This window comes from Nyctibius grandis, chromosome 4 (assembly GCF_013368605.1).
Source record: "Nyctibius grandis isolate bNycGra1 chromosome 4, bNycGra1.pri, whole genome shotgun sequence".
Lineage (NCBI taxonomy): Eukaryota > Metazoa > Chordata > Aves > Nyctibiiformes > Nyctibiidae > Nyctibius > Nyctibius grandis.
The window spans coordinates 30429133-30456900 of record NC_090661.1 but is presented as its reverse complement, the minus strand read 5'-3'; the positions used below and the strand labels follow the sequence as shown (position 1 = coordinate 30456900).

General features: G+C 39.4%; 1 protein-coding gene across 1 annotated transcript in view; it reads left to right on the top strand.

The window, feature by feature from the left end:
* LOC137662036 (cytosolic phospholipase A2 epsilon-like) overlaps positions 1 to 26920 on the top strand; it is a 35210-nt gene extending 8290 nt beyond the window's left edge. The window contains exons 4-21 of the mRNA XM_068397915.1: positions 2542 to 2678; positions 3380 to 3511; positions 4131 to 4171; positions 10947 to 10989; positions 11596 to 11659; positions 13016 to 13158; positions 13315 to 13404; positions 14146 to 14183; positions 15833 to 15968; positions 17894 to 18030; positions 19261 to 19483; positions 20380 to 20494; positions 21235 to 21372; positions 21649 to 21756; positions 22577 to 22768; positions 23254 to 23423; positions 25216 to 25402; positions 26294 to 26920. Coding sequence (XP_068254016.1) covers positions 2542 to 2678; positions 3380 to 3511; positions 4131 to 4171; positions 10947 to 10989; positions 11596 to 11659; positions 13016 to 13158; positions 13315 to 13404; positions 14146 to 14183; positions 15833 to 15968; positions 17894 to 18030; positions 19261 to 19483; positions 20380 to 20494; positions 21235 to 21372; positions 21649 to 21756; positions 22577 to 22768; positions 23254 to 23423; positions 25216 to 25402; positions 26294 to 26502 — 2303 coding nt within the window. The 3' untranslated portion in view covers positions 26503 to 26920. The remainder of the gene's footprint in view (positions 1 to 2541; positions 2679 to 3379; positions 3512 to 4130; positions 4172 to 10946; positions 10990 to 11595; positions 11660 to 13015; positions 13159 to 13314; positions 13405 to 14145; positions 14184 to 15832; positions 15969 to 17893; positions 18031 to 19260; positions 19484 to 20379; positions 20495 to 21234; positions 21373 to 21648; positions 21757 to 22576; positions 22769 to 23253; positions 23424 to 25215; positions 25403 to 26293) is intronic.
* The last annotated feature ends 848 nt before the right edge of the window (positions 26921 to 27768 follow it).

The window sequence follows — 27768 nt, the reverse complement described above, 5'->3', positions numbered from 1 at the left end:
CTCAGAGATTAAAGACCTTTTTTTTTATGTACAGAAGCACATACTTTGTGGGCTTATAGTTGTATGGATAACTTTTTATTTCACAAAATCCAGATGTTCAAATGCCTAAGTAGTGATTTGCACCAACCAAATATGTGACCTGACCAGTAGTCACTGCAATTGCATCTGCAAACCTGCATGCACAACGGTGTGTGTGCATTTGTGTACTCCAGCAGGGCGCCTGCTTATGCTTCAATTAATTGTGGATGTCCTTCTCAGAAACAACTTGCTCACAGTCACTCCTTGCCATAGTGAATCGTACAGTCTTTCTTCATGAAGCCTGTTGGCATGTCTGCCACATCATAATGCTTTATTACCTTGTATTCTGGTCTCAAGAATAGATGAATATCATATCTTTACCCCCTTGAGATGCCTTGAATTCAGAACTTGGGCATCCCAAGTATTTATTTAAAGTGTATCTGGCAGAGAGATTTGAAAACTTTTCAGCAAGAGTATTTTCTCATCAGGAAATTTGTTTTCTGAAGAAACTCAAATTATTGTGGAAAACCAGTTCATTTTTTTGCCTGCAGCGGGAAGGATGTTTCAGGCAGTCTTTACGTTTCTGAGCATTAAAAAGCAAACGTTGGCAGTTAGTTTTCCTTGAAACTTCAGTATTTCAGCTATGGGAAAATATCCCTTTTCTACCTGTTTGTAATGGTAACAGTATGCTGCTTGCTACCATTCTGAGTTAGCATTTATTTCCTCTACTTTAGCTTTCCTGTTTTTCTGATTAAACCTTGGTGTTCCCCATTTCAATGTGGGTTTTTTTGTGTGTTCTTTTTGTTTTTTTCATATTTTCTCATTAGTTAAGTGTTTGTGCTTCATTTATTGAAGTGAATCTTTCTTCTTGGTCTGATTCTCACATTCCTAGTTACTTCACCAGTGAAAAATAAATATGCTTTGAAAGTATTTCTCCCTACTGGTGTTTCAGAGCAAAATAATTTTAATAGATTTGGGTTAGGCCTGGAAGTCTAGACTGTGTTTTGGACCTTGACACTGACTGCATTATGGGACCTTGAGCGAGTCATTCAAATTTTCTCAATGTACTTTGCTTAATCCTTACATCGCCACTGTGAAATACTTCATCAGTGTGCCACAAGCCCTTTGAAAATGGAAGCTCTAGCATTCATCACCATTAACCATTTACATTTTCATGTGCCTACACCTGTGCCTCTGCCGAACATCTGATTGGTTATGTTCTTCTGATTAGGTTTGTCTAAGGCCACTTTCTGGAAACGCTTTCCTTTCCACAGTCGTTATCAAGGTTTTGCTGATTGTGATAGCATAGTTAGCTACATGATAAAGGCACAGCTTGGGAAAAAATATGGCTGGTAGAAAAACCTAAATCTGTAGTTGTTACTGAAAGATAAAGAGGAAATAAGTGAAGAAAATTGTACTTAATATGATGTAATAACACTGTTACAGATTTTGGAGCAGGATGCAGGGATTGACTATGAGTTGAATTATTAGACTTTTGACTCACAAGGTCACTCTAAGAACCAGATGACTGGTTGAGCTAATGTGAAATAGGGAGAATATGTGTTGCATTATAGGTGTGCGAGAAAGGCCATCGATGTCTGTATCATCAAGCTTCTGCAAATCTCACCCCCTCTTGGTTCTCCCTCCAAACATGGAGGGGTCAGAATATGGAAGGAGCTGCTGTCTTTGGTGGCATGCATGGCTTCCTTACCCAGACATGAGTGATGGCAGGATTTTTCCAGTCTGCAGACAGAGTACTAGGAAGGAATAGCGTGAATAGTAATTTAACTGTGGTGCTGAAACTGATTTTGTTTTCCAAAAGCGTTGCTGAGAAAGACACAACTTCTAAAAATTTTGTCAAATATATGAATGAATATGAAATTGGCACATTCTGATTTATGATAAGGAAATCAAACTTTTGAGCTTTGATGGGGGAACACTTTACTTTTTGGCAAAAAATTATGTTGTTCTTCATTTAAGCCAGCACTTTGATAAAGGCTTTCAATTAGTTGTTAAGGTACCAAATCTGGGGAGGAAATGCTAGGAAACAAGTCTCTCTTCAGCCCGGATTGAAGGTTATGAGATGTGTTGCCTGAGCAACAGAGGAGCCATCCTGGAGCTGATGTGAGTGCGTGTGGCAGAGTTCACATGCCGGTAGATGTTCTCATGTTTTGGACGTTACCTGTCCCAGTCATTTGGATAGTCATGAATATAAAGCTAATGCAGCATGGAAGGTGTGCATGTACTGCATGTGGAGTACAGTGCTATTTCAAATATAAAGCAATGTTTTTAAAGAAAAGTAAGTTTGACTAAATGTGACAGTGTGGGAATAAACATGGCAAATGTGTGAGGATGTTTCTGTTTCCCTGTGAGTGCTTCATTGTGTGATTTACTCCTCACCCTGTGTATTTTAGGAAGAAATCCCCTACAGTGTTATCTTTGTCTTATTAGGGTTAAATGTGAAGAGTGCAGTAATTCTTTCTCTGGATCCATTATCACTCTGCTCATCTTCTCGTTATACAGTCACCCTTTCAGATTGTTACGTGACCCTGTGGCTGCCTACTGCCTCAACCGAGAAGGTTCGGACCAGAACCATCAGGAACAGCAAAAACCCTGTCTGGAATGAAGCTTTCTGCTATAAGATCGACCGCCGAGTCAAGGTAGCGAAAATAAATGGTTTTCACCATTTGCTGTCTGCAGATAGTCAGTAAATTATGCAAAACTACAATAAATCAATAAGTATATATCTGGTTTCCAAACACTGGAGGTGTTAAAAGATTCCTCAGGAAAAAATCTGTTGCTTACGTCCTCCTTGGTATTGTTCTCTTCCAGCTATTTAAACATCTACTATATTGAAGCAGTGAGAAGCAGTTAAATGCCCTGCAGAATATGGCCTTACTATCCTATTCCCGATCGTGACAAATACAAGTGAAACGTGAGATGATAAATAAAATAACAGTAAGATCAGTTAGTTCTAGGTATGGTGGAAAGGAAACCCTTTAAACATTCTTTATGTACTTGTGCCTGTTTTATACACTTAGGGACAAAAGACATAAAATAAATGTAGAAACATTTAATACAGTTATTTATCACAAATTCATGAATGTTCTGCAGGACCTGCTTGTCTTGTTTCATTTCCCCAGGTAGACAAACCTCCTTCTTTGTGCCTGTACAGTTATCAGTAATGTGAAGTCTAATACTCCCAAATCTCTTTCCCTTTTCTGTTTCTCTTTCTCTTTTTTCCTTCTTCCCCTAAAACTGGAGGGAGGAGGGAGGAAAACCTAGTCTTGAGGTTTTTCCTGCCTTATGGAGCCCTTTGATATAGAAATAACTCCATGATATTCTTAACCTCTTTTTGCAGAATGTGCTGGAGCTAAAAGTCTGTGATGAAGATACGATCACCAGGGATGACGAACTCTGCACAGTTTTCTTTGACATAGATAAACTCACTGTAGGACGTACTGTTCGAGTGAGGTTTCAGCTGAATCCACAGGTGAGCAATGGAATTGGCGAGAGCAAGAGCAAATTCTTTCCTTCCATCTAAATATATCCTTTTACAGTGTTTCATTATAGGTAAAATCTACTTAAACTGTATTTTGCTGCTATTATAAGAAAGACTTAAAATCTCTGTATGAGTGCTCCATGCTAGTTTTTGTTAACAAATCTCTATGCTAAAAATCTAGGATGGAACCAGCTAGAACTAATTACGGGGTGCCTTAATTCTGAATATTTCTGGCATGTTTGTTGGCTCTTGGTATAAGTTCTGAATTTTCAGCCACTTTAAACTGTAATAATATTAAAGCAGCTGATTCTTTTTGTGTTGGGAATTAAAATGTGAAAAATGGCTGTTTTAGCAGAATAGCAGTTCCTATGTCTGCATGTTCATATGGCATTTAAATTTCAAAAAAGCTAGTTTTAGCAACTGCTTTTTCAGTATCTTAAAACTCAATATCTTCAGATGGCACCACAGGATTTTTTGCAAATTATTCTTCTGGGAATTTTCTTAAGTGCTATTCTAAATATATATTTTACAAATTACGTGTAACTGGTATGATGAAAGCTATGAAGAAAAATAAGTAATATACCTTTCTTTCTTTTTCCCTTCTCTTCAGGCACGTGAGGAGCTGGAGGTGGAGTTCACATTGCAGAACACGTGAGTAGAGTCCTAAATTCTATATAAACTGTTGTATTTGGTATAAAAATAGTCTGGAAAGCTGGTTCGTATGCAACAATGCTTCTTAAACCTACAGTCTCTGAAAGCAGTATCTAGATGTTTTCATTCAAGTCTAGTAAATTGGAATATCAGAATACATATTTTTTAGATTTTAAGTATCTGAAAATGTCATTTTTGCCTTGTTTGCTACCTCCTGGGCACAAACTTAAATATGAGGAAAAACTTCTTTACGGTGAGGGTAACTGAACACTGGAACAGGCTGCCCAGAGAGGTTGTGGAGTCTCCTTCTCTGGAGACATTCAAAACCCGCCTGGACGCGTTCCTGTGTGATATGATCTAGGTAATCCTGCTCCGGCAGGGGGATTGGACTAGATGATCTTTCGAGGTGCCTTCCAATCCCTAACATTCTGTGATTCTGTGAAACTTCCTCCCATTCTCTGTCATTGGATCAATACATGAGGAACTATGAAGACAATTACAATATTGAGGAAGTTTTGACCCTTAGAAGAAGGAGCCAAGTCTAAAGGTCTTAAGTCACCCCTTCTTGGGGAATCTGGCTTTTCAAATCCACAGCATTATATAATGCTCTCCTGTAAGCTGATCTATTTAGCTCATTTGGCTACATGTGGGGAGCTGTGGTAGACTTGAGTATCAGTTCCAGCAGGGAGAGGAACTAAATATTCTGCATAAATATTCTCACTGTGGGAGGCTGAGGACTGAGGAACCAGGAAAACTGGAGGAGCACCACTAGCTTCACGTGGTAGGCTTGGAAGATGTTGGTGGAGTTTAACTGTTTAGGGCACATGTTTTCTTCAGGTAATTCATGCTGTGGAGAAATCTGTGACCCTGTCACTCTAGCTGGAAAGGGAGTATGATGCGGGATCATGGGAATTCTAGTCTGTCTCCATAATATGCTTTACAGCTCTGAGGAAGTTACTTGAAAGGATTTCTGTTACCAATTAGATCCATGTTATTGGACTGAAAGTGTTGTTAAAACAACCTTAGAGAAGGGATGGTACTGCTGGGACCTTCTCGATGGAATCGGGGCACTTCAGGAGGCCTGGCAGGATAGTATGTTGGTGGACAGTTTGAATAATGTGTTTATTCCTGACAGAAAGGGAAATTGGGATTTGCTGGAGAAAGGGCAGTAGCTCAGTGTTATGAATGGAGAAGGAAAGATCTCCCAGTGTCACAAGCAAAAAAGCCATCAGAGATAAAGCAGTCCCAGAATCTCCTATGACAACTCATGGAAACTCTCCAGGGCGGATTGTCTGTTGTTTACTGTGCACCAAAAGCTGAGAGAAGGCCCAGCAACAGCTAGACAAATGGTGCCTATCCCAGCTTAGGAGTGTCACAAAATCAGTAATAGCAATGGGGAAGGGAGCTCCAATAGATGTCCCAAATGGCCTGTCTACAGTCTTCCTTTCTCTGCATGTTAGAGGATGGCTTGTGGAGTTGGTACGTAGAATCATGCTCTAGATAATCCTGTCTTTTGATGAGGGAGATCCAGGCAGATTGTCTGGCTTGGATGTTGTGCACAAGTGGGTTTGCATACAGAGATGGAGGCTGGAATTTGTCTCAGAGCATGTGCACACCAGCTCTATGTCAAACTCTTCTCTCGGACCTCACAGACAGTTGCTTTTTCCTGGAGACATGTTCAATAGATAAAGTCAGAAATGTAGCAATTTCTGCAGGTGCTGTCTGAGTAGGAATTCTACTGTTTGGAAAAAGGTGGTTGGGACTGTACAAATAAAAAAGAACCTGGGCAGTGCCAAGGAAGAGGTTTTAAAAGAACCACAGTAATGGCTCAATTGCTATAGCAAGAACACATCTGATCCACGTTTTTCATTCATAGTGTGGTACCTGGGTGACCAATGTAATAGTTGTGGCCTGAAGAACTCCAGAAGCAAAGGGAAAAGATGGCTGCGTCATAAGTCAGTCAGGGAGGGCATGTCCCTGTGAGGTCCCAGCAGGCCTGAGAAAAGGGAAGATACTTCTCTGGGAAAATGGACTTCTTGTTGGAAGGTGGATAAATGTTTCCCCTACTATCCCTCATTTACATTTCTTGCATATTCGTGATGGTCAATACTGTTCTGCCCATCAGTCGGGACTGGAATAAAGGTGTAAGCACATCTGAATTGATTAAATATAGTGATCTTGGTAGGATATTGAGAGGGTTTATTTTCTCCTCAACATAGAAAAGTGTGATATCAGGAGTAATTAAAGAATTTGTGCACTAAAATTGGAGACAATGGATCACATTACGTGTGATAAACTAAAGAGCCCTGAAAGACTGAACTGAAGTTCAGTCTGAAAGACTGAACTGAAGCAGCTGAGATGGGTCACCAGAAATCTATGGACCAAACCAACCTCTCCTGTGTTGAACAATCTCAGCAGGTTTTGGCAAGGGTTTTTGGCATTGCTGGATGGGAGGAGTGTTGACAGAGATTAGAGGTAATTTTCAGAGGGGAAGAGCCAACCATAGTGCTAACAAGAAGTACAGCTAACCATGCGGGACAGTTTCTAGAAATCTGGTATTGTGATGGGAACAATAAGAACATACTTTTTTTGGGGTAAATATGGCAGTTTATCTCTGAAATTAATAATTGTTTCCATCAGCACATTTTGTCTGACACTGTTTATATGAAGTAGTTTTTCATTCCTTCCCCATCTTCATGCCAGACTTTACCAATTACAAGATTTGCTATATTAGCCTGTTCTTTCTTTCCAGCATTTCAGATGAATAATATCACACATGAAGTGTAACCCCAGGCCAAGAAAGTTTCCTGGGTCGCACCTGCGATAGTGGCTTTGTCACTCCTGTTTTGTTTGCCTATTGACTTCACTGCAAAAATTGTGTTTTGTGTTACTTTTACCAAAGAATATTGTAAAAATTCCCTCGCGACACACTGGGGGGTTATATGAAATTAATTCCTGCATTCATTCCCATTATCTTTTATTTAAAATGGAAGAAAGCCTTCATTTTGGTAGCTTGGTTTCCACTACTACAAGATGAATACCCTCTCTAGTTTTCCTCACTCTTATGCCACTCCTGCAGCATCTCCCGTGGCAGGCACTGAGAGCCAAACGTTTCATCCTAACGACAGAGAGAGGAAGGCAGGCTCCTTCCTCCAAGTGCCTTTTCACCAGCAACTGAGCCAAGGGATTGCAAACGCCCACACAATGTTTCATGGGCCTATAACATGAGCCCAGCTTGCATGAGAACTGCTGCCCTTGAGCAGCAGTGACAGAAAAGGTAAGGTCGTTGTACACAGGTTGCTGATTTGCATACTTTAGTACTTTTTGTGTTGTTTTCTGGTGATTAAGAATGGTGATGTGGGCTTTATGCCTTGTGTTTCCGCTGGTAGGGTCCAGCACCAGAATGAGCCTCTACGAGTTGCTACAGGGACGGAGTCCCGCTGGACTAGGTGGCTTCGCTCGCTCAACATCCCCCTCCCCTCTGACTTCTAATGAAGCCCTCACCTGATACTGAGGGGCCACAAAGAGACTTCTAATAAACTAAAAGGTACTTTGAGTTTCCAAGGAGAGGTCTGAGGGCCCCAGGGTATTTGCTAGGTCTCCTGATCTTCTTTTTGGCCTCTTTCTGTCTTTCAGATGTCCCAAGTTGAGGAGGGATCAAACATCTCAAACAACTCTTAGAAGAATGAAGGACCACTCTTACACAACCTTTCATCTCAGCTCCCCCTCCCTTTTCTTTCTTTTCAAATGTGAAAAACAATGTTTAAAACAAAGCCCACTTAACACAAATAAATGTAAATAGGTGTACAAAAAGTTGTATAAAAGTTAAATATTAATTATTGAAATATGGCAAAAGCATGATTTTTAGAAAATAAAAGTCTTTTTTTCTTTCTGTAGTTCTGCTGTCTTATTTTGAGAAATTTCCCCCATGTGTGGGGGGACCAGCAGATCATACCAGCCATTTGGTTTGGGCACTGCTGAGGAAACTCTCTGAGTAGGCTGAGTCTTCATCCATTGGGGGCCAAATGTACTGTTTGTATTTGTATTTGTGGTAGGAAGTCACAGGGTCTCAAGGAGCACTGAAGGCAAAAGTTTTAAGTCGAGAGAGATGACAACCAGAGAATCTCTGAGGTGAATAGAATTTTCTTTATTGAAATAGTACCATCACCCATGCTTCTCTTGGGTCGTCAGAAAGCTCAGAAAAGCAGCCTGCACTATTTGGAAGCTACTAAAAGAAGGGGAAGCTGGATCTGACATGAAAGAATTAAAATTTTGTATGTAGGTATCAAAAAATCCAGGTTCTCTGGTGAAATGGAGCACAGTAGTGTACTCTAAATGTGAACTATAATATGAGAATCTACGTGACTGTAACTCCCCATACAACATTGCCCGTTTCATTACAAGCAGGCATGACCTAAAAAGGAGAAGGTGGCAGTTTGATGCGTACTAGGTTTTTGGAAGTGATCCCTGGGCTCACAGAGTCCACTGCAGTCTTAGTCACCCCTTCAAGATGGAGAAGGATGCCCAGGGTCTCTGTTACTGGCTTCCCCTGCCACAGGCCATAATGTCCTCCCAATTCTTACGGTAAAACTGAGGTCTGCATTAAAAAAGGCCACAAATCACATTCTGTGATGGAAGAGAGGACGGAAGTGTTAGTACGTGTAACAGGGGCTGTCTAATAGCAGGTTGGTTGTTAGGGAAATTACTAGCTAGTCCTGAGAAGTGGACATTATTCAGTGCTCTGAAGATGGGCAAAATATTGAAAAGTCCCTGACAACCTTGATAGTAAGAGCTCTTTTGCACCCACCTCAGCTGTGTTTCTAGCCACAGCTGATCTCCAAAGCTTCAGAGAAAGGTGAGTGCCTTTGCTCTTAAAAAAAGTGTATGGATCACCAGGTTAAAAAAAAAATTAAAACATGTCTCTTATGCTGTGGCCAGCAGAAGCCTTGAAATTTGGGATATAGAAGTTTGAATTGCAGTGTGGGGAGTAACCAACAAGTGACAGCAGCTGGGCTTCCTTTCAGAGGTGACACCCCAAGAGGAGTATCTCAGCCATCTGTGCTTAATGCCTGTGTTGTCCTGGTTCTTCCCAGGAGCCTTCCAAACTGTTCTGTCCAGCCGTGCAGGTTCTTCCACCCTGTTTGAAGGTCATGCCTTGGACCTCCAATACCATCAGCCTAGCTTTATACTTTGCTAATACCAATACCTCAAATAATACTACACTCCACTGGATATTTACCTCCATGAAAAGACATCCTTTCCTGCCTTTCCACCTTCATTTTACCAGGCTATGCAGGCCGAGAGCTTTTAATATTCACCATGTTGTTTCTCTGCTTTCCTTAATTTTTTTAATGAAGTGTTTGAGGATAGTGACACCATATGTCATGTAACGTTACAACTATTTGATTACAAAATAGTAATTAAGCGCAAAAGTTTGTGTCTGAAACAAAACTTGAGTGGTACTTAAACCCATTTCCCTGCATGGAGGTAGAAACACTGAGTATTTTTTGCACATTCCTGACCAATGTTCTTTGAACTCTTTTAAATACACTTTCAAAAAAAGATCCTACAAAATTCATAAGTAAATTTTTTTTTTTCCAGTGTATAACTGTTTTTTTTGGAGGGGGATTGTTTTTTTTGGTGTGTGTGTGTGTGTTTTTTCTTTTTTTTACTGGAACGTTTTTCCTGAGTGTTCTGCACTCTGTTCAGCCAATTCATATTTTTCTCTTAAAGGAAAATACTGATTTGGAAATGAAACTTGAAACTGTTTATGAGCTTTGAAATTTTGGGAGAATTCTTTGTCATGGAAAATATTACAAAGCTATTTTCATGTGTGTTTATACTGAAATCTAATAACTGTGATAAACCTTCTCTTAAAATGGATAACAAGAATGTCATTAATCTGATTTTAAAAGAATTGTATTGCCTGGTTTCAGCTGAGATGAAATACATAACTCTACATCTATGTGAGACTACAGAGTATATAACCCATAGCTTGTAAAATCTGAATAAACAGCTCATACTGTCTGCAGCAGGTTGAGGAGCTGGTGCTCAATTCTTATAATCTTATGTATGTATGTATTCCCTTTGGACTAATGTGGGTTATTGAGATAATGTTTGAATTTACATCTGCAATTTAATAAAATGGTAAATTATAAGGTATCCTTAATGAGACATTGCCTGATTTTTCTGAGGGAAAAATATTTAAGAATATAAAAATTGGCATCTGCAGTATATGAACCCACTTCTGCCCCTAGATAGATAAGTGGAAACACATCTACACATATAGTGATATATTAAAATCTCATGTGAGTTTTGCAAATCACTTTATAGAGGTGAGTATAATTTCTTTCCCCGTTATGGTAATTTTTGGAAAATTGTGGAAATCTAAGCAAGTGTATTAGTTTTTCAAGTACAAAACCTTGGGTCAAACCGTGTAATGATCAAAACAATCAAGATGGATGTAACAGCCTCCAGCTCTCCTCAAACTCAGTATGTCAAGTATCAGAATTCATTACATGGTTTACTAAAGCAAAGGAGTAAAAGAAGCCCAGTTTCATATTCTATCATTAGTGGATGGAAAAACTTGCAACTCAGGTCGTCGTCTAGAACTATGCTTGATAAAAGCTTTAAAGTATTTTTGAGGGAGACTGTTAAAGTCAGAAATGTCAAAGTTGATGGGGGGGGGGAAATGAGTAATATGTTAACTCATAGACTTAAATATTTATTTGCATTTTCCCACCCATGACACTATATTTTCTGTTTTATTTTTCAGTCTGGACTATCCTGATGGCATTATTACTAATGGAGTACTAGTGGTAATGTATATTTCTTACAATCTTTCCTGTGCCTGCATAACAAGTGTTCATATTTTTAACGCTGGAAACTTTGAGCTGTGTCCCAAAGCCAGTAGTATCAGCCGTACTGTCCTACTGAGCAAAAGGATCTGTTGTTGGCACTAAGGATCACTGTTTTCCCATCACTCCAGTGTGGTGCCACCTTCTGCAAAGGCATGTTGTGAGGCTGCTGTCAGCATGCACGTGCCACCTACTTTATTCTATAAACTTGAATTTCCTGCCCATTATTCCCACATTACATCCAGAACTATCAGGGGTTAATGAAGGCAGTGATAAAATGCTCAGAAGAAGGGTCCCATATCTCAGTACGCCTATTATTTTGAATAGGTCTCATCTTCTTTACTTAACTGCCTCTCCAAGTTCAAGCAGCGCATGAGTTGTTCCTCTTTACTTTCAGACTTAGAAAAAAATACCATATCACTGTTGCCCTCATGTTATCTGAAGACAGTAATAGATAATAATTGTGTTGCTCATTGATCAGCTAGAGGGGTTGGTTGAGAACAGCATGAATCACTTGCAATGGCATTTACACTTCTCTCAATTGTCATTTATCCTCTCCTGCTACAGGCACGCGAGGTTTCCTGTTTGGAGGTCAGAGTGGACACAGGGAAACTGAAGCAGCAATCCACAAGTGAGGTTATTGCTTCATTAACCTATTGTTTTTCTGTTGTGATTCAGTTGTTATAAGACATGTTGAAAAATTAATAATCTGTTGTGCATGTTACTCTAGCTGTGTCACATAATACTTAGTTTCGCCATGCCCCACCTTGCAGAAAGATTGTATCTGTCAAAATTCAAGTTAGTCAAGTATTTAGTTCCAAAGCAAATCTTACATTGATGCAAAAATACAACGATATATATTAGAATTAAAAACTTGGAAAAAATTATATTAGTTCTTTTTGTTTATTGCTTCTTCAAAATGAATTTTAATGAAGTTGGGTCTTCTTTTAAAATTATCTTATAATCAAATTAATATGTAGAAATCTTATCCTGTGTGTTTAATTTGGGTTTCAGTATTTACAAAGTTTATGCACATTTAGGGTTCTGAAAGATATTTTTTTTGGTTGCTTGAGCAAAAATAATAAACTTCAGCTCTTAAGTTTAAATGTAAAATTGTATCAAAGGGGTCTGCACAAAATGCAAACCACCATCAAATCATGACTTTGCCTGCAAAGTGTAGCATTAATAAATATAGCAAGACTCTTCGCTAGTCTTAAAGTTCATTCAAATAAACAGTAGCTTGTGTAAAGCTGCTCATGAGGCAAATCTCAAAAAATCGTGGCTGTTTTGAGATAATTCATGAATGGAAAATAGACCTTTATGAAGAAAATGGTAGCAATGTCTGAGCTGCATTATAGGAAGTTTCAGTCTGAAATGTAACATGGGGAGGAAAGGTTAGTGACCTAAAATTATATACCTCTTGGCCCTGATCCTGCAAGAGAACAGCATACGATCTCTCTGTAAACTTAGAGGCTTTTCTGTACAAGGAGCACAGCCTTTGGGTTGACAGATTGTTTCAGTTTTGGTGACATGAGGGCACATGTCAAGTAGTGTGCTTGATTTTTGGATTTGAATCATTTGACTATTGTAGCAGACACAACATACAATAAAATGTACATGATGAATCAGAACAGACTGACATCAAATAAATGACTTTTATTCAATGTGAATAATTCAAAATGCCTTTAAACTGACACTCCTTTAAATTGAAATATTGGTTTTATTTATTAATGGAAAGCACCTACCAAATAGCACACTACCGTGTTTCAAAAATATGTGATTTCTGTATATTAATGATTTATACAGATCCACCAAGATGTTTTATATCAGTTTTCAATCTGTTTCAGCCACCCAAAGTCTACTTAATCATCATGGTGCAAGGAAAATCAGACAAAAAGGGTGCAGAGTAGAAGCGGATTTTTTAATTAGCTTTGCGTGTTTGCTTGGAATAGTTAAAATTCTCTTTGTTCCTTGCCTTTATGTTTAGACCAGGAGCTCACATTTACAGTGAAAGGATCCCATGAAGGAAGCCAGAAGATCTTGCTGGACTCTGACCCCAGCCTTAGGATCATCGTATTTCACTGCATCATAAATGACCAGACAAGACTGGATATCGTATTACCACAAGAGGTATGTTCCCCTTCTGTATGTTACCATTAACCTCAATGAAATCAGAAGAAGAAATTAATTTAATCAGTGAACTGAACTAGCCCTCTCAGTAAGAGAAGTTCTAGAGATGACAAACCTTTCACGTGCGCATCCCTACCACTTTTTACATTGTTTCAGCTGGCAGATAAAAATGAAACAGAGCAACCCGGGGTCCTTTCTTTCTCTCTGAATTCACTCCCTTTGCAGAAGGAAATAATAGTAGAAGAGGTGAGTGCTGTGAACGTTTTGAAAGAAATATTTTCACAATGTGCTTGATACTGTCCTGCTAGAAATAAAGTTAGCAAGTGAACAAAATCACTCTGTAAAATTGTACAGCTAAGAATGAGAATGTTAAAAAAAATAAATGAAAATGTAAAAAATAATTAAGACTCTTATATTCACTTTTAAGGAAGCAGGTGTTAACAATAATTGTAGTATGAAAATCATTGCAAACCTGCATCCCAAAATTAGAATTAAGTGGTTTCAAGAAACAAGAATGACTGTCATATGCACGTGCATTCCAGAATTTCTTTTTGGGTATTGGGGTAATTCCAGAATGGCTAGTAATTTAAAAAAAACCAACAGTCCAGATTACGAGCTTAATTCAGATCTTAACTCATCTAAATATTGATATTGACAGTGCTTTTGTGTATATATATTTTTTTTTAATGAGGTAACTTTTCTCATTCTTGTTGCTCTTTCTAAGTGTGCACCCTGTGAGCTGGTGTGGTGTAACATGCAAGCTTGTGACACACTAACTGCCCCAAACAGACAAGCTTATTAGATAAGACAGAATTTGATTCCAGGGCAGGGAGTGAGCCTTTGGTTAATTGTACCAAAATAATGTCCTTAGCCATATAAATTATTATTTGAGAACCTCCTCTCTTACTGAATGAGCCTTGCCTGGGCTTGAAGGAAAGAAATGTTTTAAAATTTGGTCATAATTAACTTTATTTTCTGGATTTTTAGGATAATTCCTTTCACTTGTACTTGACAGCAAGAAAATGGTAAGATAACCTCTTTTTGTCCAATCATCCAGGATTACTGTAAACTAGTTATCTAGGTTTTTTTCTATGATAGGTGGAGAGATGAACACACGCCACGTGAGTGCTGTGTCCTGTACTCACGTAGTGCCTGAGCTAAGTGCAAGTCTGCTGCAGTTGCAGGATCATTCGGTTCAAAATGAGTTTGAGCCTTGGTAGGTTTCTTCAGAGTAATTAGCCTGTTTTATGACTACTATTCTCAGACATGAATGAAACTGCACTACTCACATATTAATTTTGTTGCCCTTTTACACCAATAGTCAGATCTGTGTAATGACTGAAATAAACTCTATTCCTATTTAACTTCGCAAAGTCACCAAAACAAACATAGGGCAGCCTGACTTCTGCCCCTTCTCCTGCTTCACTGAGCAGAATGGGAGCTGAGGCCTGACCAGCTGCACCTCTACCAACCCACGCACAGGGACAGAATTGCACCAGTGATAGGTAGAATTGAAGACAATGAGGTTTTATGATACAGTTGAAGACTTCATATGGTTCACAGCATCCTTACTATTGAGTAATACACAGAAGGGAAGCAAGGTGGATTTTCAGTGCATGGGAGCAGTTTGGGTAAATGAAATTCAGAGCATAGGAAGAGCTACCTGCTCAATCTCAGCCCATAACAAAATCTATTGAAATTTAAATGTAACAGATGCAGATTTATAGAGACAGCAAGAGAAATTTTAATCTACCACTAAAAAAGTTGTTTGTTTTTATAAGGTCAATCAATTGACCTTATTCTGTTTTCAAAATTACACTATGACATACCAAATTTTCTGGAGAACAGAGGTTACTGACATTAACCCTTGAAACTGAATGTTTGTGAAATATTGGTGAAAAGAGTTTGCATCCACCAGAGGGTGATGTGACCCAGAAGATTTGGTCAATATTGAGTGCTCTTCTCAGTAACAAGTGTATTTGTGTTGTTGAAGGCACAAAACATTAGCTGCCATTTAACTGGTTTTGTACCATTTTTCCTATATTTTTTTGGCTTATGCTTCACGTTTCTCAAGAGAGAAAATTCAATGTGGCTGCCCATGGATAAAATGGGATAAAAGTGATGGATATTCTTATATATTTGCAGATGCTTATCTAGAAATCTGTTGAGCACAGAGGTGAAAGGCTGGATTTCACAGGACAGAGACTGAGCAGGGGGTGTTGCTGCAGGACTTACTCTACAGTTCAAGCTCCATCACACAGCTCATTAGGACCTCCACTTTAAATACTGTTAGTGAGCTGTCAAAACCTGAGAACAGGTGGTGGTGGCATCACATGAGTTTTCCAGGATGTCATGGTGACAAAAATGAATGGATACAGAAAAAATTACTCCTGAAATTACCCCTTTTGGTAATCTTTCCCTGACTGGTGTGTCTTGTCTTTGTGCCTGTGTTCACAAGAAGTCTAGATCACCTTGGAAACTCCTCTTCATCCTCACTAATACTCCTTGCTGGCAATAGAAATGCTTCTTTTTCTTCCGTTACTTGATCAATATGCAGACTTGGAAATAGCTTGTTTTACAGATGATTTATGGAGTTTACTGACTACTTGCCCTACAGGTCTTGAAATCAACTATAAATGAAATGTGCATTGATTTGTCCCGTTCTCTGTTCCAGCTCAGGAGACCTGGATGTACGCTTGGGGTTTAGTCTGTCCACAGAAGAGCAGGAATTCCTGCGGAAAAGGAAGAAATACGTTGCTGCTGCTCTGAAAAAGATTCTTCGTTTGGAGGAGGATCTGAAAGACCATGAGGCAAGCCAATACAGTCCCTGGTAGCAACTCCTCTTCAGGGGCTGGTGCCTGGCTCACAAATTGAAACCACAAATATGAAAACAGCTTAATTAATCCTGCTGTTCTGGGGCAGGCCTGGCCACCTGGGGCAAGAGATGAGCAAGAGAAGCAGTAGCTGGTTCATGCAGCAGAATGGGGAAGGCAGGATAATGCCTTTACAGCCCCCAAAACTTCTCAACAGCTCCTCAATTCAACCCATTCCTGTTTATTCTTGATATTGGGTCTCAGGAGGAAAATTTATTGTGGGCAACCATGGAACAGCTGGGTGATGCTGCCTGGGAAATAGCATGCATTAGCTCAGTAACAGAGGCAAGGTGGTGGTCATGCATTTGTGAAGGATTTTGAGGGGAGGAAGCAAAAATTTTCACACAGACATCTGAATAAAAATACTTTGTGTGGTTTCTGCAGCAGAAAAGGTGTATTGTTCGGAAAAGTGACTACTAGGATAAAACTGTCAAGCTGGAAAAGAACAGTGAATCTTACAGCATCGTTGTGTTGTATAGATGAAATAGCTGATTAGAAGTGTAGCTTTATCGCTGTAGCCCCTGCTCCTGCCTCCATAATTCAGTCATAAGTTTTGTAACTGCTTATGCCTAGCTGGGTTGTTGAAAATCAGAAAAGTACAAACATACCAACAGCAAGAATCCTCTTTAGCTGACAATTAAAAGAAATAGTGCTCTGAATAGCGTACAGATTTTAAAAAAATAATATTTTGGATGTCAAAGCAGAGGATAATATAGGAAATAAAGTTTTCAAGAAAGCTGTAAAGAACATATTTACATAGCTGTCTAAGAGTTTCCTGACACACAGAAAAGGTGGTAAGACACACAGATTGAGGTGGTAAGACCTAAATAGTAAGAACAAAGCTGTTTTTTGAAAAAGTCTAATTATGCTGGCTTTCCTATTCATGTATTTAACTTCAAAATTGTGGAAAAAATACCCTCTACCTTGTTAACTGACTCACATTTGAGCTGAAGAAAAAACTTATTAGAATTTTAATTCATGATGAAAAAGGCTAGAAAATATAAAACCCCAAATATAACTTTTTGAAATTATTCTAATTTTCATTAAGATGATCAGATCTTTCCTAATTTCTATTTTATAAAATTTCCAAGATTTAAGTTCTTATCAAGTTTAGAGTAGGAAGAACACCTATTTTGGTTTTTTCTAATTTCATAGAATGGGAGAAATATTTTCTTCATGCTCTATTCATTGACTTTAGAACAGCACATCGCTTGATGAAATTATAAGCTAATACTTAAAAGGCATAAATAGACATTTTCCATAGGGCATGTAAGCATCCACACAACTCAAGATGCTAACGGAAGGAAAGGGTGTACTAGATGAGGAAAAGATTAAGAGAAGAATAGTCTCTCTCTTCAATTACACTTGGACCTTGGAAGGGGATGATTGTGCTTCAGGACATAAAGTAATTAATGGCCTGAAGCCAGGAAGGCTTTGGCTGTTGTGCGGTCTGGCTGATTACAGGGTGCTATGCATTCTTCTGAGACACTGGTTGTTTTTAGAGGCAGAATCACGGACCCCTAATCTGCTCTGGCATGATAAATCCTGTATTTTCTATGACAGCTTATAATCATACACTTTGAGAAGAATTCCAGAGTGATGAGGTTGATTTCCAATTGTATATTAGGTAAGCAGCCTCCCACCCACCCGATCTGAGCGGGTAAGACAGAAGCGTTCCCTCTCCCATCAGTCAGGTGGCGGCAAACAGAAGCCTTTTGCAACAATTACACCCTTTTTGCACGACATAACACCACGGCTTGTATCGATGCCTGTAACCTGTTATCTGATTCTGCAGTGAGAAGGATTGCCCGTCTCTAATACGTGCATGGCTTTTGCTCCTTCTGCCTTACTGTGTCGAACAGGTGCCGGTGGTGGCCATCACAACAACTGGGGGAGGGACGAGGTCGCTGACAGCGATGTATGGCAGCCTGCTGGGTCTCCAGAAACTCAATCTGTTAGACTGCATTTCCTACATTGGTGGTTTATCGGGTACCACATGGTGAGAATGACCCAAACAAGGTTTATGTTTGCACCCTCTTTGCTTAATACCGTTGACTATTTGTACAGCACTATCAGCTTATGTGGCACTTAGTACATCAAAAGCCTTTTGATTTTCCCCACAATCTCCTCTGTGTCCACCTAGAGCAAAGAAACAAAACATACTGAGTAAGGGATCAGTTGTCACGTTCATCAGATGCTTTTGTCACCACACTGACATAGTCTATGCCTGATATTTTAATCTAAATGCTCTATGACCTTTTCATATTTTATCAATTATACCTTAGACTGAATGCAACGAATTTGTCTTTAGACTGGAAATTGAAGAAAGATGGAAAGAAGAATTTATGCCTGCCATTTGCTGGTTATTCTCACTTCCATTTTGGATTTAAAGTGCATCTCCCTCTGGTAAAAGAGTATTTGGGGCTAGTGGAATTAATACTGTCTCAGACAGTCCAATAAATGATGCGAAGTTACTGACCTTGGAGAGACTGCAGCTATGGTTGCTCACTATAAAGTACTCTTTTCTCCCAATGGGCATACGGCAGATGATGTCATATTTGAAATAACTTAAGTATTTAATCATGTGGGGTCCAGGTAACTCCATTCCACTACACCTGGTTGGAAGTGGAGACAGCTTTTTTGCACTGAATTGTGTGTCAGTCCTTTATATAAGTCCAAACCTTAATGGCAGGTTTGTCTAAGTATTTGCCGAAATTATTTTAACTTCTCTGTATGTATGTGGAGATCTGAGTGTACCTGTCTGTGTTATGATTTCAAGGAGACAAGTGAGAATGGTCATACCAGGACATGCCCAAGACCCAAAAACTACCCAGTTCTCTCACTGGTAGGAGCCGGTAGCAGATGCTGGCAACAAATATGAGACTAGAGTAAACCAGTGGTGGCTGCTCCCTAGAATACTTCACACGTTCCAAGAAATGGATTTTCTGAGGACTTGTGGAATCTCTGTATTTAATAGCCTTGGGCAAATTTTTTTTCTCCCTTGATTTTCTCAGATCATTTTTGAGCCCACATAAACTTTTATCATCAAAACCAGGAAAGCTTGGAGGTTTTTATTTGCTCTTGAAATGAGAGTATTTCAGGTGTGTTAAATTTTCAGTTGTGAACCCCATATGAATTGAGAAACAGGCAAAGAAGTTGCACAAAAGTTCTCTGAAGCTAAACCACAGTATTAGTTCTCTTTCATTATTTTCTTCTGATGTTTCTTCAGGACAATGGCAAACTTGTACGAAGATGCTAATTGGTCACAAAAATATCTGGAGTATGCAACCAAGGAAGCTCGCAAGCAAGTAACCAAATCCAAGATCTGCTGTTTTTCTTTGGATTGTCTTAAGTACTATTATAATGACCTGATGGAGAGGGCTAAAGAAGGACATAATACTTCTTTCATAGACCTTTGGGGGCTTGTCATTGAATCCATGCTACATGATAAGGTATTACTCCTTTTTCCCAGAAACCTGATGAACTTCTATAGCTATAAAGGAGAAGAAAATAAATCCTGGGATGCCATTCAGTACTACTAATGCAAACAATTAGTTTAGTGGTTGATTAAATTTTGCATATTCAAATTCATTATTAAAACACTACTTTTGCTTTACAGCCATGGCATTGCAAAGGTGCTCTTTCTTCTTAAAGAAGGAAAAATCCTGAGAAAAAAATATTTCGAAATGTAAACTAATCACTTTGTACATGAAATATTCTGACTAGAGAGGCACTTAAAAATTTGAAATAATTTACTTCACTAGCATAAATGAATATGTGTATTTATAAAGTGACTTAGTTACAGACTGCATATGGAGGTGATTCAAATAGCAGGAAAGACCATTTTCTAAAGATGTTATCAAGTTTTAAGAAAGAGTGATAGAAATTTTGGTACCTTAAAAATAGTGTAACTTAAGAAGTTTTCTTCTGATTTATGTTTATACAAGGAAGTTGTAAACCGTCGTGCAATAGAATATATTCTTGCATATGAATATACTTGCAAAATATATTAAAATATGATAAACTGTGTTCCCTGAGATCCAGCCAAGGAAAGTACCTTAACTTTCACTTAGCCACATATTTCTTCCTGGGAATGTTTTTTTTTTCCTTGTTGAATCAACAATCAACCTCTCTACACATCTCAAAATCTGAGAACTCGTATAGGGTGTAGCTACTGCTTATGGGATGCTAGTCAAGTTTGGAATATCCCATGGCAGATGGTTCTGCACAATCCAGTGAGCTGAGAACAGGAAGGAGAACCTGGAAAAAGGTCATAATTCACACTATATTATTTCAAATGCAAGTTGTTTTTCACTTCATTCCATTAATCTTTTTTAATCAAAACCAGAAAGATGAGCATAGACTCTCGGACCAACGGCAGGCCGTGGATAATGGTCAGAACCCGCTGCCCATCTATGTGGCCATCAACCTCAAGTCCGGCTATAGTGCTCAGGCATTCAGAGGTAATGGTTATGATCTAGATTTCTTAAAAACTTTATAATTTAAGTAATCTGAACTAAGACTAAATGCATGTAACCAGCTTTAATAATACAATAGTCCTTTCATTCTAATAACAAAAAAAACTTTTAAAATTTCACATAATAATGACTAACACTTAAAAATAAAAAATCCAAACATATTTAGTCTTTAGAATTTGAGTTCTTTACATTGCCAGTACCAAAAATATATTTATACTACAGAAGATGCCAAACTCATAATTTATCCTGGTCACAACAACCTTGTAACCTTATGATGGTTCCATGTGGTCTTATTTTTAACAAATAAAGGGAAAACTTTGAATGTTTGGGTCCAGTGGCAGCAAAACCACTATTTTTCTCTAGTCTTAATTTTCACAGTGTTTGTTTAATATGAGCAGCTGAGTACATGACATCAGGTGAATGCTAAGCTCTCTGTCACTTCGTCACTAAGGGAACAAGCTATACCTGAGCAATGCATACTTTTGGGTAAGATTATCTGCGCAGAATGCTTATGGTTTCATTTAGACCAGGGCTTTTCTGCTGGAGATTGCTGTATCAAAAGATGTATATTCTCTCAGGACTATAGTACTGCTATATCTGGTGAACAGCATATTATGAACTAGACAGAGTCCTTCCCATTATTTGTTCCTGCTCTCTAGTATTCTTCTGTTTAGCAATAGTTAACACATTATTGCCTTTTCACGATCTGGCTGATGTCGCCATAGAGTGGCTGGAGTTCACTCCTTATGAAGTCGGTCTCCTGAAATACGGAGCGTCTATTCGCGCAGAACACTTTGGAAGTGAATTCTTTATGGGAAGGCTGGTGAAGAGGCTCTCAGAGACTCGGATCTGCTACATGCAAGGTGACTATTGCCTAGAGGAAAAGGGGGCCTACTCAAGAGGCAGCTGCTGTGAGTGAGCACGTGGTCTGTGGTGGACAGCCCTAGGAAGACACCAGCAAACAGGTTGAGCAGGTCTGAGTTTGCATTAGCAAGGACATACTTAGGAAGTATGCCCATGAAGATATCCATCCAGACAGAAAGGAAGTATCCAAGGGGAAGGACTGAAGGTATGTATCAATTAAAATTCTTCAAAGACTACTCCATCAATCAGTTTCTATTCTCTCTTTCACATTACAGGCATGTGGAGTAGTATATTTTCTATAGACGTGATGTATGTCTGGAATTTGGCTACCGACTCAGAGGACTTCTGGTATAGATGGACCAGAGACAGAGTAAAAGATATTGGTGAGATGTTTTTGTGTTTTGTTTTACCACCAGTAAATCTTGCTTATATTCTGTGCAGAGGTCTAATGCCTAAAGAGATGCTGTCGAAGTCAGGGAGAGAAAGACGAGGAAAGCAAAGCAGAGATGTCAGCTAAGAAATTTTTCTGCCTAATTTAGAACTACTAAACTGTGATTCTTTGGCAAAGCCATGCCTTTTTCTAAAGGACATACAGACACAATAACAGTCGCCAGGAGACATGTAAAAATAATGTTGTATTAAGAACACATCTTAAGACTGTTAAGTTTAGGATATGGTCCTCCTTGGCCACTACTACTGTCAGTAGAGAAAACATGTCTTGCAGAAGGCTGTGTTCTCCACCAAACTGCCCATGGAGAAATCTCGCTCTTGCTGCTAATTGCACAAGGAACCTGGAGTGACTGGGCTCCTGACATAGCTAATGTGTGCAGCTGGGTGATATTCACATCCTTTCTGAAGGTGTTCTATTCAAAGGCTAACGTTGTCCTCCTGTATGTTTTGGGATTGAGCTCTCCCCTGTATCACATGCTGCAATAGAAGTGGGCATCATTCAAGGAAGCCTGTAGTGGCAGGCAGTGCTTACTGTCTAGCAGCTTGCTGCCTGCAGGTAGCCATCATTTAATTCACTGTGTAATGCTGAGTTTTATTTGGTAGCATAGACTTTAAGGGCTTATAACTATGTTTGATTTACCTTTGGGGTGGGGGATGGTGACAGCTGTGGTTATTAGTTACTCCATTTTTTTAAAATATTGATCATTTCAGAAAACTGTCCTAAACTCAGAACTACTTCTTTCCTTCTTACAGAGGAAGAACCCTTTCTGTCCATGAATCCCTATGAGGTAGACACGTGTCTATTCACTCCCTCAAGTGTCCTCTCCTGTGCTCTGCGAGATGTCTTAACAGGGCGACCAACCATTGCACAGTATCCCAATTTTATCAGAGGCTTCCAGATGCACAGCAAATACCTGGAGAGTGAAGGATTTTCTACCTGGAAAGGCACAGTAACATAGCATGTTTCTCAGTAGCGTGTTGAGGAGGTTTAGGTTTGGGTATCCATTTAGGATTTCCAATGAGGAGGAAGAGACAGGACTGACTTCTGAAATTCCACTTCTCCCTTCTGCAAATGGAAGACATCGAAGCCAGATTTGAACAGCATTTCATTTTTTGGGGAGGGGTTTCAGCGGGGAAATTGAATTTGGTTGTCTGGGTATTGTGTTCCAGTGGGCAAAGTGAGCTCAGCCTGAGGAGGCAGGAGGGACCTCCCCTTTAGGGCCCAAACTGCTTGAGGTGTCCAGGAAGGAAGGAAGGAAAAAAGCTGTATTGTGTCATTTACTCCTGTAAATCGATGCTGCTAGTGAGTCAGCACAGGAAGGCAGGGAAAAGGGGCGGCAAAATTCTCCGTTCTTCTCTCTTTAACTTTCTGCAGAGAAGCAGTCAGTCTTGTTTTGTATTTGTTATAATGAGAAATATTTGTGTTTCAGACACAGTGATAGACTCCTTCCCAAATAAACTGATGGAAACAGCAGATGATAAGCTCTCCCTGGTTGATACTGGTTTTTTCATCAATACCAGCTACCCACCGCTTTTGAGATCAAAGAGGGAGGTGGATGTCATCCTGCATTTAAATTACAGTGGAGGGTCCCAGACACTGGTAAGAAAAGCTGTGATATCTGAGATCTTTTTCCTTCATGGTCTTTTGATCTCTAGCACTTGTCAGTTAAAACCACTAACTTTCCAGTACTGGAATGGGAATTAGATGATTATTATATCATTTATTATTGTCACAGTTTAAAGCTGGGCCGGCTATTAAACCGGTGGCAGACGCTCTCTATTAACACCCACCCACCCCTCTCCTGCACCCCAGAAGGGAAAGGGAAAAGGGAGAGAGACTTATGGGTTGGAAAGTTAAAACAGTTTTAATAAACTATAATAATGAAAAAGAGTATAATAATAATAATGGAAATAATTAAATATATACAAATATATACAAAACCAAGATCGAGCTCCCCTGAAGTCAGCCACGTCACCACCGGCACTGCAGGGCAGGTTCTGGGAAGGCCCAGGCTGGGCCCGGCGACGGTCGAGAGCTGGATTCAGGGATGCACGGGTTGGGATCGGGGGCAGCAGGAGAACGGACAGAGTCGTCTTGGAACTCTGGCCATAGCAGAAAGGGGGTGAGACCCTCGTGATCCCCCCGCTTTATGCTGAGAATGACATGTATGGGATGGAATACCTCGTTGGTCAATTTTGGGTCACTGTCCTGTCCGCTCCTCCCTGCAGGTGCGACCCCCCTGCGGCTTTTCACTCGTAATCAGTGAGGAATTTAGCAGTGACCTTGGTTTCTCTAAGAATAAGTACAGCAAGAGCCTTTCTGCATAATATCCCTACCAGTGCCTCAGTGATAACTATAAACTTTGAGCGTTATCAGTCCTAGAAGCAGACACTGTCTGCAAAACATGCAGTTAGTTTCAGAAAGTGCAGTTACTTAGAAGAGACTTAGCTGAAAGTAAAAATCACTGAAAGGAAAATTGGTCTGTTTTAGACCAAACCAGGACAATTATATAGATTATTAGGTGATTTATTTCTCAGTAACTAAGAAGGATATTAGAAGACAATGATGGATATAGGCATTTAAAAATCATCAAGGTCTTCACTGCAGTGGATCCAAGAGTTTTTGAAGAGCTGATGAGGAGCGTTCTGAAGCTCTGATACCGATTTTGGTTATCCTTGAACTAAGCAAGTTTTAGAGGCAGTGGGAAGTCCTGACAATATTTTAACAGATGAAATGGGAAAACCTAAGTGTCTCTGACCTGTTTATCTCATATCAGTCTTAGGGAAATGTATGGGCTGATGCTGGACTTGATTAATAATGTAAAATAATATAATTAGGGTTTCATACCTAATGAGAATAATATAAAAATAAACATAGGCTTATAGTAAATATAGCTGTTAAAGTTTTTTTTTCATGAGATCATAAGGTATGTTGATAAATGTTAATAGGGAGTCATTCTCAAACAATCACAAACTATGCAGAGGACAGAAAGATTGGGAAAGTTGTAAATAATGAAGCCGTCAAGACAATGACACAGAATAATCTGGACTGATCTATTCCTTCTCCATTCTTGCAGTTTCTTTCCCTTCCCCTTCTGAACCTGTTTCATTGGAATTGTAAAATCAGTCCTCTGGCTTTTGGCTCCATTGGCAAGCTCAAAGAAAGTGACTGTTTTCTTGTTTTGCCTAAAGCAATGCAGAAAATAAGATAAGCTGCAATGTCTGGTGTGGTTATGGCTGTTTCTGTCTGAAACTTAACATCTTCCCAGAGGAAGATCCAAGCCTTAGAATATTCATGTTAGCTGCTGGAGTTCAAAAAATCCAAGTCTCTAGATCTTTTTTTGAGTTTTGATTCTTTGTATTAATTTTATTTATTTTATTAATTCATCCAGCCTCTGGATCAGATCGCAAAGTACATCTCAGGGCAAGGAATCTCATTTCCCAAAATTGAGATAAGTGAGGAAGACAGGGAAAACTTGAAGGAGTGCTATGTGTTTGAAGATGCTGACTGTCCACAGGCTCCAACAGTGCTCTTTTTTCCCCTAGTGAACGACACCTTCAAGAAATATAAAGCTCCTGGTGAGTCATCTGTGGCTAGCAATTTTAATAAAAAGTCACGTGGCTCGTGTGTCCTCTCCATTTCGTATCTAATGTCTCACTGTCATCTCTGACCTTCCTTCCAATGCCAGCATTATCAATCTCATCACTGACAAAAGTAACTGGTCTGTGTCAGTACATACGAACTGTGAGAACTCCAGAAGCTTTTCTGATACATTTGAGATGAAAATAAGCATTTACTAACATTTACTCCACAGGACTTACTAGAGAGAATATGAAGTTAAAAAGTTAAAACTCCCAAAATACATACAGCAAGGGCGGAAGGTCCTCAACACAAGCTGCTATACTCTACAAACATGCACTTGTTATGCACTGCTGCTTGCAAACAAAGATGGAGGCAAAATCTTCTGGAGGTTTTGGTGGTAGCCGGTTCATCTTGGTTTTGTTCACATATTTAGAAGTAATCTCCCAGATTGAGAACCAAATGGACAGAAATCTTTGTTTTTAATATGAACTATGTCCTCTGTCTGAGTGCCATCATTTCTTCTGAACTTTCAGTGAGAGGATTGTTATTTCATCCACTACAAGAGTATCTTGTTTTCCTTTTGCTTGTACTTTTCTAGTTTGGGTAACAAAGACTTTATGTTGTCCAAGGAGTAGTCTACAAGTGCTGCTTCTGATAATCAATGTTGTTCTCATTCCCAGCTGTTTGGGTTTGCATCATTTTTGGACGGAGGCTTGATCCAGAGGCTGAAGAATACGGTGCTACTAGAGTACTTCTACATCCCTCTGGGAAATCATATCTTTCCCTCCAAATCTCCCTTTTCTACCTATAATTACTTAAATGACTGATATGAGCCACATACTGCAATAAAATCTTATTTGTGCATCTCCTTGTTGTTTGTCCCCCAGGTGTGGAAAGGACTCCTGAAGAGATGGCTGAAGGCAAAGTTGATGTCTCCAGTATCCTCTCCCCATTTACAACAAGGGAGGTGTGTTTCAGTGAAAAGAATTTTGACCAGCTGGTGAAACTGACTGATTACAACATCCTGAATAATGAGAAATTGATAATTCAGGCCTTGCGCTTGGCGGTGGCACGGAGGAAGCAGCGGAATTATTAGCCCCTACCCGCTAGCTTTAATTTTCCATGTATTTTTTGGGTTGTCTGTTATCTGGTGAGATTAAGATGTGTGATGCTTGGCAGTGTTACTTGCAGTAGAACTCACATCATCATGAGGATGCGCTGGACTCCAGTTCATCTTATTTACGTGGTTGTTCACATGAACAGACTGGAATTTACCAGTGCTTTAATCCAAAACAACCTTCAAATCAGCAAATTTGTGTTTCGTTTTGTTACCTCGTTACTTTACCAATTGATATATATATTCCATATAAATTAATATAGTGTTGTGTAGGATAATAATGAAATACATAACACATTAAAATGTGAATCAAACCAGTATTTATATGTTTATTTTCTGTCTGGTGGAACAGTGATCCCTTGAACTGGAATATCTCTGGTAAATAGCTAATCCATGGTGCTGGTCTTGCTTATCTTAATTATTAACACACTGAAGGTTGTCATCTCTGATTTGATTGTCTGTCCACTGTGAGGTTTTTATTTAACTGGCTTTCTTCACTCATCTTTCAAAATTAGTTTCTTAAGTTACTATCAGTGTTGTAAAAATCTATACAGTTTTCACCATCAATAAAAAATACCCCTGTCGTGTTTGTTTCACATGGTCAAACGAATCCTCTGAGCTGCTATTCACAGAACCACCTATATTCAGCCTAAGTAGTAGTCATGTTGCCCAACTTTCCTTTCATTTTCCCTTGGAGTTGCTGCTGACTGTCCTGCCTCACTCATCTTTACCTACCTTGACTGCTCCTGAAAGATTACCTTGCAATTTCTCCCAGTGTTTCTTAAGATGGGAAGTGGCTGCTAGCTCTTTGCATAGAGTACAGCAATGCAAGAGGACCTTTTGAGCTGCCTTCCAGCCACGTTTTTTGCCTGCAAATGGTCTTTTTGCAGGGGTTGTCCTGAAAGAGTGGCTCCTCATCATCAAAAAACCTAGAGGTCTGCTGGGGAAGGTAGTTGCCAAAGGCCCTCCTCTCAGAGCTCTGCAACAGGCAGATCACAAGCTCAGTCTTTTACAGTAGCAGCCCTGTGCTGTGGAGCTGTGATACACAAAGAGGCTGGTCACAGCAGCTCAGAAAATGCTTGGGATTATCTTCCTTTTGATAATAAAGGCTCCTACTGTTGCAATGAACTTCAGACTGAGTCACCAGGGCAGAACTGGTATGGAGATCAGAGTCTTGATTATGCTCAGAAATGACAAATTTGTTTGTACGGAATAAAGTTCCAGGAAATGGATGGGAGAAAGATT